This window comes from Pangasianodon hypophthalmus, chromosome 10 (assembly GCF_027358585.1).
Source record: "Pangasianodon hypophthalmus isolate fPanHyp1 chromosome 10, fPanHyp1.pri, whole genome shotgun sequence".
NCBI classification, from domain to species: domain Eukaryota; kingdom Metazoa; phylum Chordata; class Actinopteri; order Siluriformes; family Pangasiidae; genus Pangasianodon; species Pangasianodon hypophthalmus.
In genome coordinates, this window is record NC_069719.1 from 8,876,458 (window position 1) to 8,893,507 (window position 17,050).

Sequence of the window (17,050 nt, forward strand, 5' to 3'; positions counted from 1 at the left end):
TTGCTCTAAAAAAAATGTTAAGTAAAAAGCGATTGAGTGCAACTTGCATTCTGATAAGTGATTTATTAATGGTATTTGCTTAATTCCCAAGTCATTTGCCTTTTCAGCTTTACACCTTTACACACAAAGTGAATGGAATATGTTCTGTGAATTTCTGAAGTACAGTGGGTGTGATATTGTGTTCATTTACATAATGACATCACATCCTGTATCACCACTGCTAATGTCATATCAGATCCTGTGTCAAACTGTAAAAACTTGTTTATCCTAATTTTCTTTTACCAGCTTAAATAAATTAATATGATCAGATTTTCCTATAAATTCATCATCAGTGTGTGCTTCCTCTCAGGTAATATCATTAATATATGAAATGCAAACAGTATATCGATAATGTACTATGCGAAATACATAAATAGTGCTTTATTAATGTGACTTGTCTAGTAATGCTGTGCCTAACACTTTTTTAGGTTCTTTGATATGTAAAGATGTTCATCAAAAGTCCTGCTGATGTGCTGTGTTTGGCTGAAGAGAATGTAACTCTAACCTGTAACCACAGCATCTCGAGCTATAACACAATATTGTGGTATCAAAGAACACATGGAGACACAGGCCTAAAACTCATTGCATATATTACTTATATCAATCCAAAATATGAGGGAAATTATGAAGGTAATTTTACAGTGAGTGGAAATGGGAGATCATCAGCTTCTCTACAAATTTCCAAAGCAAAACAAGTGCTGCACAGTGCTCTGTACTTCTGCGCAGCTTATTACACACAGTGTCACACACGTCCTCTCCTCAAAACAAAAAAACCTGTCTTTAATCAACTCTACTGCCTCATACACCTGTTTAACCACAAGTAACAATAAACACCAAATTGCTGACATTATTCCAATATTAAAACATTCTGTGAGAAGAGCAACAATATGTGATGTCATTTCCTTCATCATATATAGAGAGAGAGCAGTTCAGTTGAATTTATTCTCCTCCCACTGACAGATGAGTTCATTTCAGGTCACTGTGTCCCTCTTTAACAGCAGGGAATTACACTCCTCGTATTCACATCGGTTGGTGCTGAACCAGATTATGGGGAATTCAGTAAAGACAAGTATGAAGCAGTTAAGACTGTAGCTGAGAGTGGCTCTTTAACAGTGAAGAAGTTGGATCCAGGAGACCATGCTCTGTATTTCTGTGCTGTGAGTCAACACTGTGGTGCAAAGTCACTACAGCACTGAACAAATACTGAAAGCACTAATGAGAATGTGTAGATATTCATCTGGTCTCTAGGAGGTGCTCTAGTTTCATGGATTCACTAATTTAAAAGATGTTTTATATGAATACCTTATGGTTGCAGTGGAATAAATCTCAGGCATTCATCTGATCAGTTTAGAGAGCCTTGCTTAGGACAGCACTATGTTTTGAACTCACAGAACTTAGACAGACCTGAAACACTGAGTTCCACTGTGTCATATAAAGTGGATGGAGACTATAAGTTGGCATATCTTTTTCCTTAAGTCATACAGACAATTAAATTTAGATACTGAGGATTTATATATATATAGTTAATCCTGTGCTATTTTGTGATAGGCAAGCTCTCTGTGCAATGTTCAGTGATGGTGCCATGCTAGTATATCATACTCTAACTATCTAAAAAAAAAGGTGAATTTCCCTCTGGGATGAATAGTGATCTGTCTGTCTGTCTGTCTGTCTTCTGTATAGGCTTAAACATTTTCATAAAGATCCAAGAAGAGAAATACTGTTTGTGGACACATTTTATTTGACTTGTTTTGTGATGATTCTCGCATTTTGTTTTCTGTCTTGTCTGGTTCATCAAAATTCAACTGACAAATAAATGAAAAAGGGTATGACATGAGATCCAATCCATTTATTTCTATTATTTATTTAACTGATGGCACTGATCAATACTGAGCTCAGGTTAATGTCTGTGGCAAGTCTCGTATGTTCCCCCCATGTCTGTGTGAGTTTCCTCAGGGTTCTCTAGTTTCCTCCCACTTCAAAAAAACAAAACTTCACTGGTCTCACAGAAGTTCAAACTGTAATATAGTAGTATAGTACTTTTAGAAACAGTTTAAACTAAGCACCCAACTTTTAGGCTATCACATGCAGAAATTAGAAAAACAAAAACAGAAAATATAGAAAAATGGAGAATGTAGAAAAATAGAAAATAGAAAATGTAAATCTTCCTGGGGAAGGAGCAAAATCTGAAGCCAGGAGATCAGCGTTTAGCCTGACAGTGCAGTGAATTTACACTCTGGAAAAAAAAAAACAACAAAAAAAAAAAAACACTGTCTTGCTCTTATGATAATCCTGCAATAAACAGATTATGTGCTATGTGCTTCCTTTAGGGCTTCCCCATGTGATTTTGAAAACAGCAGTCTCTAATTTCAGAGTAATGGGTGTGATCATAATGTTCATCAGTGAAATGATGTCACATCCTGTCTCCTCACTGACACTATGAGGTCTGATCATGTGTCATATTTTACTGATTTACAGATGTAGATCGTTTGCTCCTTACACCAGTTTAAATAAATCAATATGATTAGATTTCCATTTAAACTCATCATCTGTGTGAGCTGCCTCTCAGGTAATATTAAAGTTGATGTAACACTAAGGAGAATGTGCTACACTGAATATTTATTATAATGTACTCTACATACTTTGCTAAGGATGTATTGCAATTTTCATGTTGGATTAGATATATTAGATAAAAGTACCCATTTAAGAGAAATCTGGATTTAACACTTTTCTTTCAATCTAGGTTCTTTATTTTGCAAAGATGTTCATCAGACTCCTGCTGATGTGCTGTGTTTGCCTGAAGAGAGTGTAACTCTTACCTGTAGCCACAGCATCCCGAGCTATAACGTAATACTGTGGTATCAGAGAACACATGGAGACACCAGTCTGAAACTCATCGGATGTGTTTTTGTTAGCAGTCTAAAATATGAGGAAAATTATGAAGGTAATTTTACAATGAGTGGCAATGTGAAATCATCAGTTTCTCTACAAATTCCCAAAGCAAAACAAGTGCTGCACAGCGCTCTGTACTTCTGTGCAGCTTATTACACACAGTGTCACACACGTCCTCTCCTTAAAACAAAAACCTGTCTTTAATCAACTCTACAGCCTCATACACCTGTTTAACCACATCACAAGTCACAATAAACACCAAACTGTTGACATTATTCCAATATTAGGACTGGAAATGGAATTACACTTGGTGGTGGAACAGTCTATTGAAATTTTTGTAAAGGGGTGGCATTACATCCATGTTATTTTATCTCTGTGGTGATTCTTCCGCAATGAGTTTTCTGTTTGAACATGGGTGTGACCATAATGCTTGTCAGTCTAATGATGTCACATCCTGTCTCTCTGCTCACAATATGAGGTCTGGCTAAATGTCACAAGGTATATTTGATTATCTGTAGATCATCTGTTTCTTACACTAGTTTGAATTATTCAATATGATTAGATTTCCATTTAAACTCATCATCTGTGTGAGCTGCCTCTCAGGTAATATTAGTGTTCATATGAAACATAAAGTGATTAATTAAAAGTATATAAAATAATTAATCCATGTTATATTATTATGAAATTTAAGAATCTATTTTTTCCTAGGTTCTTTATTTTGCAAAGATGTTTATCAAAGTCCTGCTGATGTGTTGTGTTTGCCTGAAGAGAACGTAACTCTAACCTGCAACCACAGCATCAAAAACTATGACACTATACTCTGGTATCAGAGAACACATGGAGACACCAGCCTGAAACTCATCGGATATGCGAGATATAGCCATACAAAAAAAATCGAGGACAATTATAAAGGAAACTTTACTCTGACTGGAAATGGAGAGTCTTCAGTTTCTCTACAAATTCCTAAAGCAAGTCAAGTGCTGCACAGTGCACTTTACTTCTGTGCAGCTTATTACACACAGTGTCACACACGTCCTCTCCTCAAAACAAAAACCTCTCTTTAATCAACTGTACAGTCTCATACACCTGTTTAACCACATCACATGTCGCAGCAACCACACTGCTCACATTATTCCAATATTGTGTAACGCGGAGTCAACAGAATGGGGATCCATTAGCAGCGTTTTAATAAAAGGCAGACACAGTCGTACAGGCGTGGTCGAGCAACAGCGAAACAGGGTAATCAGAGGCGAAACAAAGGCAGAGTGATCAAACAGGCAGATGGTCAGGGCAGGCAGCAAAGAATCCAGAAACGAGAAGAAACAGTCCAAGTTCAAACACGGTAATCCAACAAAGAAGATATAAACGCTCAGAAATGCCAGCCGGGGCAAAACAAGACTTCGCAATGAGTGAGCGAGAGGCGGAGGCTTAAGTAGTCCCGGTAATAGGCTGCAGGTGAGCTCATAATCAGTGCTGGGTGCGGGATGATGGGAAATGTAGTTTTGAGGGGAAAGTCAATACTCGGGTGATGGTGACCTCTGGTGACGATCAGGGGGAACCACAGAGGCCGGATTCGTTACATTCTGTCAGTAGAGCAACAATATCTGACAATATCTGTCATTTCCTTCATTATATACAAAGGGAGATTAGCTCTGTTTAATTTATGCTCCTCCCACAGCAGGAATCCATGATCACAGCTCTCCTTATTCTGACACTTTGTCTTTTTTTTCTGGCTAGGCTTCACAACTACAAACACGCTGTTTTAGCTTTAACTTATTTCAGCACTTGAATTAATTCTGTCTATGTCTCACTCACGTCAAGTGAATGGAAGTGGTGTTTTCCAGATGCCTGAGATGATCTGGGGTTCTCCAGGAATTTCTGCAGAAATGAACTGCAGTCACAATAAAGATATCACTTACAGACAGATGAATTGGTTTAAGCAGCTTCCAGGGGAGGGAATTACACTCCTCGTATTACCGTAATCATCAACATAATATGAAACAGTATCTAAAATCTCATATAATTTGTTCTGTCACTCCTCTCTTTTCCTCCTAACACTTTTTTTTATTATTTCACTTTTGTTATTGATTGAAAATTTGTCATTTTAAATGAGTAGAGGATGTGAGCTGGTATTTCTTTTGCCTCACAGCTGCCTCAAGCTTTAACGTTTACATTTAGATCATGTAGATCATAGGACTTATATATCGATAATCTTGTCTGTGCTGTTTTTTTTTTTTTTTGATAAGCAAGCTCAGTGAGCTGTCTTCAGTGAATGATTCTCTAGACTCAAACATCTTCATAATGATTTCTTTCTGTACTATGTGCTTTTTTAGCGCTTTCCCCATTTTATTTTCGAAACAGCAGTCTCTAATTTCAGAGTAATGGGTGTGATCATAGTGTTCATCAGTGTAATGATGTCACATCCTGTCTCCTTATTGACACCATGAGGTCTGATCATGTGTCACATTTTTTCTGTATGAAACCAAATGTGGATTCTTTGTTTCTTACACATAAATCAGTATGATTAAATTTTCATTTAAACTCATCATCTGTGTGAGCTGCCTCTCAGGTAATATTAGAGTTGATATGACTCCATGGAAAATGGTTTAAACTGAATATTTATTATAATGCATTCTATATACATTACTGAGGATGTATTGCAATTTATTTTAGTTCTATATGGGATTAGATATAGTAAAACACCCATATAAGAGAAATTAGCATTTAATATTTTTCTTTCAATCTAGGTTCTTTGTTTTGCAAAGATGTTTCTTTTACAAGCCTAAATGAATCAATATGATTAGATTTCCATTTAAACTCATCATCTGTGTGAGCTGCCTCTCAGGTAATATTAGCGCTGATATGAGACCTTAGAAATATACTATATATTATACTGAATATTTGATGTAATATATTTTGTAGTATGAAGAAGAATTCATTCATTTAGATATATGAGATGTATGATTTTTTTAAAATTCTGTTTTGTTTTCAATCTAGGTTCTTTATTTTGCAAAGATGTTAATCAAAGTCCTGCTGATGTGTTGTGTTTGGCTGATGAAAGTGTAACTCTAACCTGTAACCACAGCATCAGTAGCTATGACACTATACTCTGGTATCAGAGAACACATGGAGACACCAGCCTGAAACTCATCGGGTACTTGAGATCTGAACACACAAAAAAATTTGAGGAAAATTATGAAGGAAATTTTACCCTCACTGGAAATGGAAAGTCTTCAGTGTCTCTAGAAATTTCTAAAGCAAGACAAGTGCCACACAGCACTCTGTACTTCTGCGCAGCTTATTACACACAGTGTCACACACGTCCTCTCCTCAAAACAAAAACCTGTCTTTAATTAACGGTACAGTCTCATACACCTGTTTAACCACATCACAAGTCACAGCAACTACACTGCTCACATTATTCCAATATTAAAACATTCTATCAGCAGAGCGAAAATATGTGATGTCATTTCCTGCATTATATAGAGAGGGAGATCAGTTCAGTTTAATTGAACCTCCTCCCACTGTACTAACTCCTAACAGCAGGAGTCCAACATGATCACAGCTCTCCTTATTCTGGCACTCTGTCTTTTTTCTGGTGAGGCTTTACAACTACAAACACAGCGTTTCACCTTTAAGTTGTTTCAGCACTTGAATTAATTTGATCTATTTCTCTCTCATAGGTCAAGTGGATGGAAGTGGTGTTTTCCAGATGCCTGATATGATCTGGGGTTCTCCAGGGAACTCTGTAGAAATGAACTGCAGTCACAATAAGGGTTTCAACTACAGGCAGATGTACTGGTTTAAGCAGCTTCCAGGGGAGGGAATTACACTCATCGTATTCACATCGGTTGGTGCTGAACCAGATTATGGGGAATTCAGTAAAGACAAGTATGAAGCAGTTAAGACTGTAGCTGAGAGTGGCTCTTTAACAGTGAAGAATCCAGGAGACCATGCTCTGTATTTCTGTGCTGTGAGTCAACACTGTGGTGCAAAGTCACAACAGCACTGAACAAATACTGAAAGAACTAAAGTGGATATTAATTGGGTCTGTAGGTGGTGCTGTAGTTTCATGGATTCACTCATTAAAAAGATGTTTTATATGAAGCACCTTACACTTGCAGCAGAATTAAGTCCTGACATTTATCTGAGCAGCTTAAGAGTAAAGAGCCTTGCTCAAGGCAATGCTTTTCTTTGAACTCACAGAACACAGACCTCAAACACTGAGCTACAACACTGGCGTATGAATAGGATGGAGACTATGAGTTTGTATTTCTTTTGCCACAAGTCATCCTAACAAGGCCATCTGTGCTATTTTATTATAGGCAAGCTCTGTGAACAGCCTTCAGTGATATATTTTCTATATAGACTTAAACATCTTCTTAATCCTACAAGAGGAATATAATTTGTGGAACACTTCCTCATTCTTGCAAATATCCAATCATGTGGCAGCAGCACAATGTATCAAATCCTGCAGATACAGGTCAAGAGCTTCAGTTAATGTTCAAATCAAACATCCATCCATCCATCTATTTTCCATCCTGCTTATCTTACAAAGGGTCGCAAGGGAGCCTGGAACTTGGGGCACAAGGCAGGGCAAACCTTGGACAGGGTGCCTACCCATCGCAGGGCACAATCGCACACACATTCACACACCCATTCACAATTTGGACAATTGGAAATGCCAATCAGCCTACAACGCATGTCTTTGGACTGGAGGAGGGAAACCCCAAAGCATGGGAGAACGTGCATACAAAGTAAAAAATTACTTTGACCATGACATGGTTGTTGGTGCCAGATGGACTGGTTTAAATATTTTAGAAACTGCTGATCTGAATTCTGGGGTTTTCCACATACAACAAGTATGAGTGGCATTTCTGTGGACCGAAATGCTTTGTTAATAAGAGAGATCAGAGGAGAATTACCAGGTTGAGCTCACAATAAGGCTACAGTAACTAAAATAATTAATTATTAATATATGAAACAGCAGTTTTAATGGGTGTGGTTGTAGTGTTCACCAGTTTACTGATGTCATATCCTGTCTCTCCATACACAATATGAGACGTGTCACATACAGATCATGTATTACTTAGACTAGTTATAATAACTCGATATGATTCAATTTTTACTTAAACTCATATGTGTGAGCTGCCTCTCAGGTAATATTAGACTTGATATGACTACACTGAATATTTATTAAATATATTATGAAATATATACATTAAAATACTCATGTTTTTTTTAATGTAGGTTCTTTATTTTGCAAAGAAGTTCATAAACATCCTGCTGATGTGCTGTGTTTGCCTGACAAGAGTGTAACTCTAATCTGCAAACACAACATCACTCTCTATAACACTATAATGTGTATCAGAGAACACATGGAGACACCAGCCTGAAACTCATCAGATATGCCTATATGGCCATAGCCATAAAAGAGAATTTGAGGAAAATAATGAAGGAAACTTTACCATGACTGGAGATGGACAGTCTTCAGTTTCTCTACAAATTCCTAAATCAAGACACGTGCCCACAGTGCTCTTTACTTCTATGCAGCTTTTAGCACACAATGTCACACGCATCCTCTCCTTAAAAAAAACCCCATAACCACATCACAAGTCACAGCAACTACACTGCTGATTATATTAAACCACATATTAAACCACTCTGTCAGTACAGCAGTGACATGTGATGTCATTTTATTCATTATACAAAGAGTAGAGATCAGCTCAGTTTAATTTATGCTAAATGATTTATGTTAAATAAACTCATCCCCAAATTAATTCAGATCAGGACACTGTATCCACTCATCTCACTTCAGCAGCAGGAGTTCACCTGTGGATGAGGACAGTGTGTGGCTCATCACCTGGTCACTAGATGGTGCTGTAGTTTAGTTCATTTACGATGTGAATGCAGATGATGGAAGATCTAAAGTTGTGCTTTGACATGCTATATGAGTGGGGTTATTTTAGTGATAGAGCTGCAATGTAGGCATGAGCATATTTCTCTTCATCACAATCATTTAATAATGTTCTAGATAATATACTCTGTAATACATGCTCTACTTAGTGCTCAGCAGCATCAGATTTCATATCATGGGCGTGTTCATAGTCTGCAGCTCGTCACATAGTGTAATGATGTCATATCCTGTCTCTTCAGTTGTCATGTGTCAAATTTTACTGATTTGGATCACTTTTTAGATCATTTCTTTCTCACACCAGTTTAAAGAATCAATATGATTACATTTACGTTTAAACTCATCATCTGTCTGAGCCGCCTCACAGGTAATAGAAATGTGGATACAACATCATGAATATTTATTACATTGTGCTCTGCATATATGGATCATACTGAGGGTGTATTTTCCTAGATACATGTTTAGATACATTTCCTAGATAATCTTTAATTTGCAAAGATGTTCAACAGACCCCTGCTAATGTGTTGTGTTTGCCTGAAGAAAGTGTAACTCTTACCTGCAAACACAGCATCCCGAGCTATGACACAATACTGTGGTATCAGAGAACACATAAACACACCCACCTGAAACTCATCGGATATGTTTATTATAGCAATCCAAAATATGAGGAAAACGAAGGTAATTTTACTGTGACGGGAGATGGGCAGTCATCAGCTTCTCTCCAGATTTCTGAAGCAAGACAATCGCTGCACAGCGCTCTGTACTTCTGTGCAGCTTATTACACACTGTATCACACACATCCTTTCCTTTAAACAAAAACTTTAATCAACTGTACAGTCTCATACACCTGTTTAACCATATCACAAGTCACAACAGCCACACTGCTGGGATGGCGAAAACATTATGTCTCTTCAACTTCTCCAAGCAAATCAGAGTGAGTACAGTGCTGTGTATTTCTGTGCAGCCTCTATCACAGCCTGCTGTGAAATGAATGTCCTCACATACACCAACCCAGAATATTATAAGAAGCTGCAACAGTTGGCATGGCACTGCTGCGATTTCCTGGTCATTGCAGTACCAGGAATACTTTTGCCATTTTCAGAGCTAATAAATTATATAATTATTATATAAAACATAATCAGCAACATGGCTGCATGGTGAAGTAGCTGGTAGCATTGCCGCCTTACAGCTCCAGGGACCTCTGTTGAAACCTGAGCTTCAGTTATTGTCTGTGCAATGTTCTGCATTTACTCCCCATGTCAGCATGGGTTTCCTCCAGGTTAGCTGAGGAAAACCCAAAAATTTGCTGATAGGTGAATGGGCTACACTAAATTGGCCTTAGGTGTGAATGAGGGTGTCCATCCAGGGTAAAGCGCTTAATGAAGATGAATGGATGAATAATCAGAAAGGTGTTTTTAAAAGGGAAAAAAATGTACGATGAATGTCATGCAAAATTAAGTCTGATGAAAACTGTAAAAAAATTCTGCTTGCACACTACTGAAATGCAATGTGCACAGATGTACATTGCTAAGATGTTCAGCTAAATCAAAAAAGCAGGAAATAAAGTGAGATATAAATGTTGGGAGTGATATGCTAAGAAAATATTTCTATTTTGGGGGGAAGAGTAGCTACCAGCATGACTATTATGTAAAAGTGACTATGATGAACTCATTACAGTATTAACCATATGTTATTTACAATATGGCTGAAAGACATTGATTATAGTGATAATATAAAATAAGACATTTTACATTAGCTATGATTCCTCCTCCTGAATGTAGGTTGTGCACTTTTATTTTAGAAAGCACACAGGCTGACAGCTTGTAGAGTTATATTTATGCAGCTGTATCTTAGATGTTTCCTCTAAGGTGACATATTAATAAAGAAAATATAAGGGTTCACTTCAACTTAAGCATAAATCCACTGAAAAGTACGTGAGTCAGATATGTCTTGTCTCTGTGCTCCACCCTTCGTCATGGACCCTGTAATGAACTTTATGATCACATGATTACAGCATCACTGCTGATGTAATGATCCTCTCCCTTTTCAGAAGGCCCCAAAAGTGTTTAGTGTTAGTACTTGTAGCATTTTTAAGCCTGATGTTGACACGTGAAGACGGAATTTCAACATGATTGATTTTAAACGCCTTATTCTCTCTCTGGTGCTGACTGGTGCGTTGTGTGTCATTTTTAGATCACACTGATCATGATCATTTGTTGTGAAATTTTATTAGTTGTGAAATAATGTTAATATGCAACATGCTGTCTGTGTGATTCCCTTTAACAGGCTTGTCTATGGCTATACATGTTAATCAATCTCCATCACACATAACGAAGACGACCAAGGATTCTGCTGAAATAAATTGCTCACATGATGATCCAGCGTATGATCGCATCCTCTGGTACAAACATTCTGACCAGGGGTTTGAATTGATGGGAAATCTTTATGCCACATTCCCCACTATTGAGTCTATTTATGAAGGCAAAATTAAAGTTGATGTTGATGCAGTCAAAAAATGTTCATTAACTATAAGGAATCTTTCCTCTGCGGACACTGCGTTGTATTTTTGCGCTGTCAGAAGAGCACACTGGTGCACACATCGCCACTGTCTAACAAATACCTCATCTCACCTGCTGATAGCAATCAACTCTGAAACCACAGCCACATGCTACAGAAAAGTCATCAGCAACAAGCCTACGATGTGATTTCCTGCCTTGCATATTTTGGATCCATAACTGAGAAGAATAATATGCTCTCTCACGCCAGATGCAGAACCATGATCAGAAGCATCATTGTCACCATTATTGCCTTTGTGGTTTTTTTTTGACAGGTATGAAAATATCTTTTAAAGGGCAGTATATGTATATATTACATATATACATACATTTTAGTCAAGCAGTGATTATTTTGAAACATGGTTAACTTGTGGAAAGAAATTAAATAAACCTTTAAATTTTGTTGGTTTAACAGGAATGTCATTAAGCTTCACTGTCCTTCAAAAGCCTCCTGATTTGCTGATGAAAGAGCATGATGTTGTGAGGCTTGAGTGTTCTCAGCGTGTCCCAAGCTACAATGTTATCCTCTGGTACAAACAGTCTGGGGACCAAAGATCTACAACTACTTGGATATCTCTACAGAAACAATAAATATATAGAATCTGGTTTGACTAGAGAAATTAAACTGGATGGAGATGGAGCAAGTGATGCCTTTCTGATTATAGAAAATGTGTTAACAAATGACAGTGCTGTGTATTACTGTGCAGCTCGAACACACACAGCGTACAAGATCCCTGGTTAGCTCTACAAAAAGCTCACACTGAATCACTATCATATGCATGCAGTATGGTATGGTGAGTTATGGTATAAATATATGTGTATTGGTTTGGGATAACCTGTTTAATGTCAATGTGGCTGAATTCTGGCCAAAATTACATGCATAAATAAATAACAACAAAGAATAGGTTTTGGGCAAACTTGTTCTTTTTCTGCCTTTAACATATTTTGACACCTCAACTTTAATTGACTTTAAATAAATTTCACTGAAATGACATGGAAAAGTTTATTTACTTTCTTATCTTGTCTACACTATTTTCATGAAAAAGGAGCCAATTTAACAGATATGGTGGTAAAAAAAAATCTGCTAAAGATGTCTAAATTCTTGCTAGCTATGTGTGATCTCACACAGTGAATGTCACAGTTTGATCATGTTTTTTGGATAGCTACATGCCATAGTGCAATGGACATGAGCTTGATCAGTTCAGTTTGTGATCAGATGCTGCCTGTTAAAAGATCCCTGATCCTCCTGCACTACAGTTGAACTGGAATATTTAAATACAATTTTCTCCCTTTTCACTTTTGAGGAAGCTTAAAATGCTAGAAATTTAGTTGCGGTGGGATACATGCCAAAGAGAAACATTTTCAAATCTATATACTGTACAGATCTACATACTGTTAAGTTACATTATGTGCTCAGTGACATCCAAAACATGGGGTATCAGATGAAGAGGCCCATAAGAGGGCAGTAGTGATGCATAAAACATCAAGCAGCACAAAGCTTCATCCAGATACTTCCACAGCACAGTATTCAGACCAACATAATATTCTTAATATGCCACTACGCATGATGTTTAGAGCTACAGCTACATATTTTATATTACACTGGTTTATAGGTGAGTGAAAATGTGATATCTCATGCTTCTTTGAAATCTAACTTTTTTAAATTCGTGACTGTTTCTAATTGTTTTTTTCCCCTAAAATCCCTCTAGGGAGCTGCATGTGTTTATCTGTTTCACAGTTCCCTGCTGTCCTATTCCTGCAACCTGGCGAATCATTAAATATCACATGCAGTCACCATGACAAAAATTACGACAAAATATACTGGTATCAGCAGGTTAACCAGCAAAGTCTTGAGCTCATCGGGTTTCTCAACTTCAAAAAGCCCCAGATGGAAAAGAAGGGGTTTAACATTTCAGGGGATGCAGAGAAGGAAGGTTATCTCACAGCACAGTCTGTGACAGCAGACTACAGCACTTTGTATTTCTGTGCAGTAAGTGCCACAGTGCTGTATACACACTAAACCATGCACTGAAATCCCCTCCTGTGTCACGTGACACCTTCTTGCGTCACATCATGATGCATTTGCACCTGTACTGAGAGCCAGTGGATATAAAATCAAAAGGCAGGCAGAGTCACTGATATTTTATCATTTAAGATAACATGTAATAAGTTAAAAATATGAGTATATCCTGGAAAGACTATAGTTGAGAATACTTGACAAGATGACTAAAATTATTATCTCAAGTATATTTCTTATCAGTCTTAAAGGTAAGCATGATTACAAAAACTAATAATATAATAGCTTTGTTTTGACTTATTATAATGAATCTGCACATCCCTTTTCTTTATAGCTGCAGTGATCTCTTCCCTCAACATCCAGCAATCACCACCACATCTAATAATGACACCTGAGCAGAAAGAAGCGAAGCTCAACTGCCGGCATGGTGATGCTAGCTATGCCTACATGTACTGGTATCAACAAAAGACAGTCGGTGGCTCAATTGAGCTCATTGGAATGCTCTATTATGAAAAACCCACTCCTGAGGAGAAGTTTAAAGCACGATTCAACATTTCAGGACACTCCACAGGGAATGCGTTTCTGCTCATATCCAGTATAACTCCTGAGGACAGTGCAGTATATTTCTGTGCTGCTAGTAAGCACAGCCACACACCTTCCCTCTCTGTTTAACAAAAAGCTTCACACCAAACACCTGCAAATAAGATCTGTTCTCTGATTAGTACAATCTGTAATAGAAGGCAATACGTGAAGTGTACAGTAGAGGTCACTGATAAAACTGGTAGCATGTTGAAGACGTGAAGCTCATTTCAGGTGTACTCTTTTATTATATACTATATTATATATTCTATAGATTATTGTATAGTCTGTGGTATTTATTGACTTTTCACTGTTTGTCACTGTGTTTCTACGGTTCTTGTTAGTCACTGTTTCATATTCAGTGCAGCAGGATGATTCCAGGAGAACTAGATTTTGTTCCTAACAATGAAGCTTACTGGACTTGATTTGACTTGACTAGTTCCGTTAGCTAACATTTAAGCAACATTCTAGTTATTCCAGTAGAGGGCAGTAAAGAGAAATGAAACTGTATAAACAGTGTTGACTGTCGCTTTTCAAAATGATGCATGCAATTAGGTTAGGTCAGGTTAGGCTCAACATTATTGTCATTGTCAGAGTACAAGTACAGAGACAACGAAATGCAGTTAGCATCCAACCGGTAGGGCAAATAGCAAATAAGTTAAAATGAGGCACCAAGGTTATGGTGCAATAAGTTGACAGTGTACAGGTAAACGTAAACAATATGATGCATACCAGTATTGCAAATAACAATTAAGTTACATGAAATAAATAAGAATTTCGGTGTAGTTAGTTGAGAGAAACAGGATACAGGTAGTGGTAAGCAGCATGATGCATGCAATATGATGCAGTGGATACATGATTATGCTCATAATTCAATTCCTGATCCTTAAAACAATCTTACTGATGTTATTTACAGGTGAGATATTGTGTTAATTTCATTCTAAGATATGCTAATCATCCACTTTATTAGGAAAACATGTACACCTGCATGTTCATGAAGTTATCTAATCAGCCAATCATTATGGCAGCAGCACAATGCAAAAATCATGCAGATACAGGTCAAGAGCTTCAGTTAATGTTCACATCAAACATCAGAATGGAGAAAAAAAGTGATCTCAGTGACATTAACTGTGGCATGGTGGTTGTGCCAGATGGACTGGTTTGAGTATTTCAGAAATATGTTATGAAGGAAGATTATCTCACGGCACAGTCTGGGACAGCAGACTACAGCACTTTGTATTCCTGTGCAGTGAGTGCCACAGTGCTATATACACACAAACCCATGCGCTGAAATCCCCTCCTGTGTCATGTGACACCTTCCTGCATCACATCATGATGCATTTGCACCTACACTGAGAGCCAGAGGATATAAAATCAATAGGCAGGTGGAGTCACTGATATGTGATATATCTGATACACTGATTGTATATTTAGGATAATATACAATAAGTTAAAAAAACATGAGGATAGCCTTGAAAGACTGGAGAATAATTGACAAGATGACTAAAATTATTATCTCAAGTTTAATTCTAATCAGTCTTAAAGGTAAGCATGATTTAAAAAATTACTGATATAATAGCTTGGTTTTAACTTCATATAATGAATTTACACATCACTTTTCTTTATAGCAACAGTGATATCTTCTCTCAACATCCAGCAATCACCACAACGACTACTAATTTCACCTGAGCAGAGTGAAGCAAAGCTCAACTGCCGGCATGGTGATACCAACTATAACTACATGTACTGGTATCAACAAAAGACATCAGTGACTCGATGGAGCTCATTGGAATGCTCCAGATTAAAAGATTCACTCCAGAGGAGAAGTTTAAAGCAAGATTCAACATTTCAGGACACTCTAAAGAGGATGCGTTTCTGCTCATATCCAGTATAACTCCTGAGGACAGTGCAGTATATTTCTGTGCTGCTAGTAAGCACAGCCACACACCTTCCCTCTCTGTTTAACAAAAAGCTTCACACCAAACACCTGCAAATAAGATCTGTTCTCTAATTAGTACAGTCTGTAATAGAAGGCAATATAGAAAGTGTACAGTAGAGGTCACTGATAAAACTGGTAGCATGTTGAAGATGTGAAGCTCATTGCAGGTGTAACACACACATGATCTTCACTTGTGAGAATTTATATGAAATTCAATTAAATTATTTTCACTAACAAGTCACTTTATTTCCTAGTGTGTTTAGGACTATTATTAGAGTTAATATGTCATCAATACTACTGAGTTTTTATAGTGTTTACTGTATAGTTTGCTTACCCTATTGTTATATATTTATTGTATTTATTCATTTATTTATTTATTGTATTTATTGACTTTGCACTTTCTGTCACTGTGTTTCTACGCCTCTTGTTAGTCACTCTTTCATATGAAGTGTAGCAGCATGATTCTGGAAGAAATATATTTCATTCCTAACAGTAAAGCATACTGGACTTGTTTTGACTTGAGTAGTACCATTAGCTAACATTTAAACAACATTCTATTTGTTCCAATAGAGGGCAGTAAAGAGAAATGAAACTGTATAAACAGTGTTGATTGTCAGTCTTGTGCATGCTGTTTATGGAGTGGAAGATCACTCTGAGTACTGAAATGCTTTTCAAATTAATGATGCAATTATGCTCATAATTAGATTCCTGATCCTTAAAACAATCTTACTGATGTTATTAACAGGTGAAATATTGTGCTAAATATTTATATATATATATATATATATATATATATATATATATATATATATATACACACACACACACACACACACACACACACAAAGGAAAAAAAAAGATATGTTCACTTCAGAAATCATATATCTTTATACTTCATTTTTTACTATCTCTCAATAGCATCAGTTCTGAGTAAAGATGTTGTCCAGACTCCACCAGATCTACTGAAAAATCTAGAGGAAACTGCCTTGCCCCATTGCTCTCATAATGAATCCGGCTCTGGGGGTGAGATGAAATATCTTGGAAATCCTGTCCTGGAAACTCCAAACCCTGAGGATTTGACTTGACTAGTCCTGTTACCTAACATTTAAGCAACATTC

At 37.1% G+C, this 17,050-nt stretch overlaps 2 gene segments (V, D, J or C); both read left to right on the plus strand.

Annotated features, from left to right (window-relative positions):
• The first annotated feature begins 6,215 nt into the window (after nt 1-6,215).
• LOC128319124 (T cell receptor beta variable 19-like) lies at nt 6,216-6,983 on the plus strand. The segment is given in 2 exon segments: nt 6,216-6,526; nt 6,612-6,983. Coding segments are annotated over 2 exon segments (372 nt in total).
• Nucleotides 6,984-13,619: 6,636 nt separating this feature from the next.
• LOC128317063 (immunoglobulin kappa variable 3D-11-like) lies at nt 13,620-14,086 on the plus strand. The segment is given in 2 exon segments: nt 13,620-13,665; nt 13,749-14,086. Coding segments are annotated over 2 exon segments (384 nt in total).
• The last annotated feature ends 2,964 nt before the right edge of the window (nt 14,087-17,050 follow it).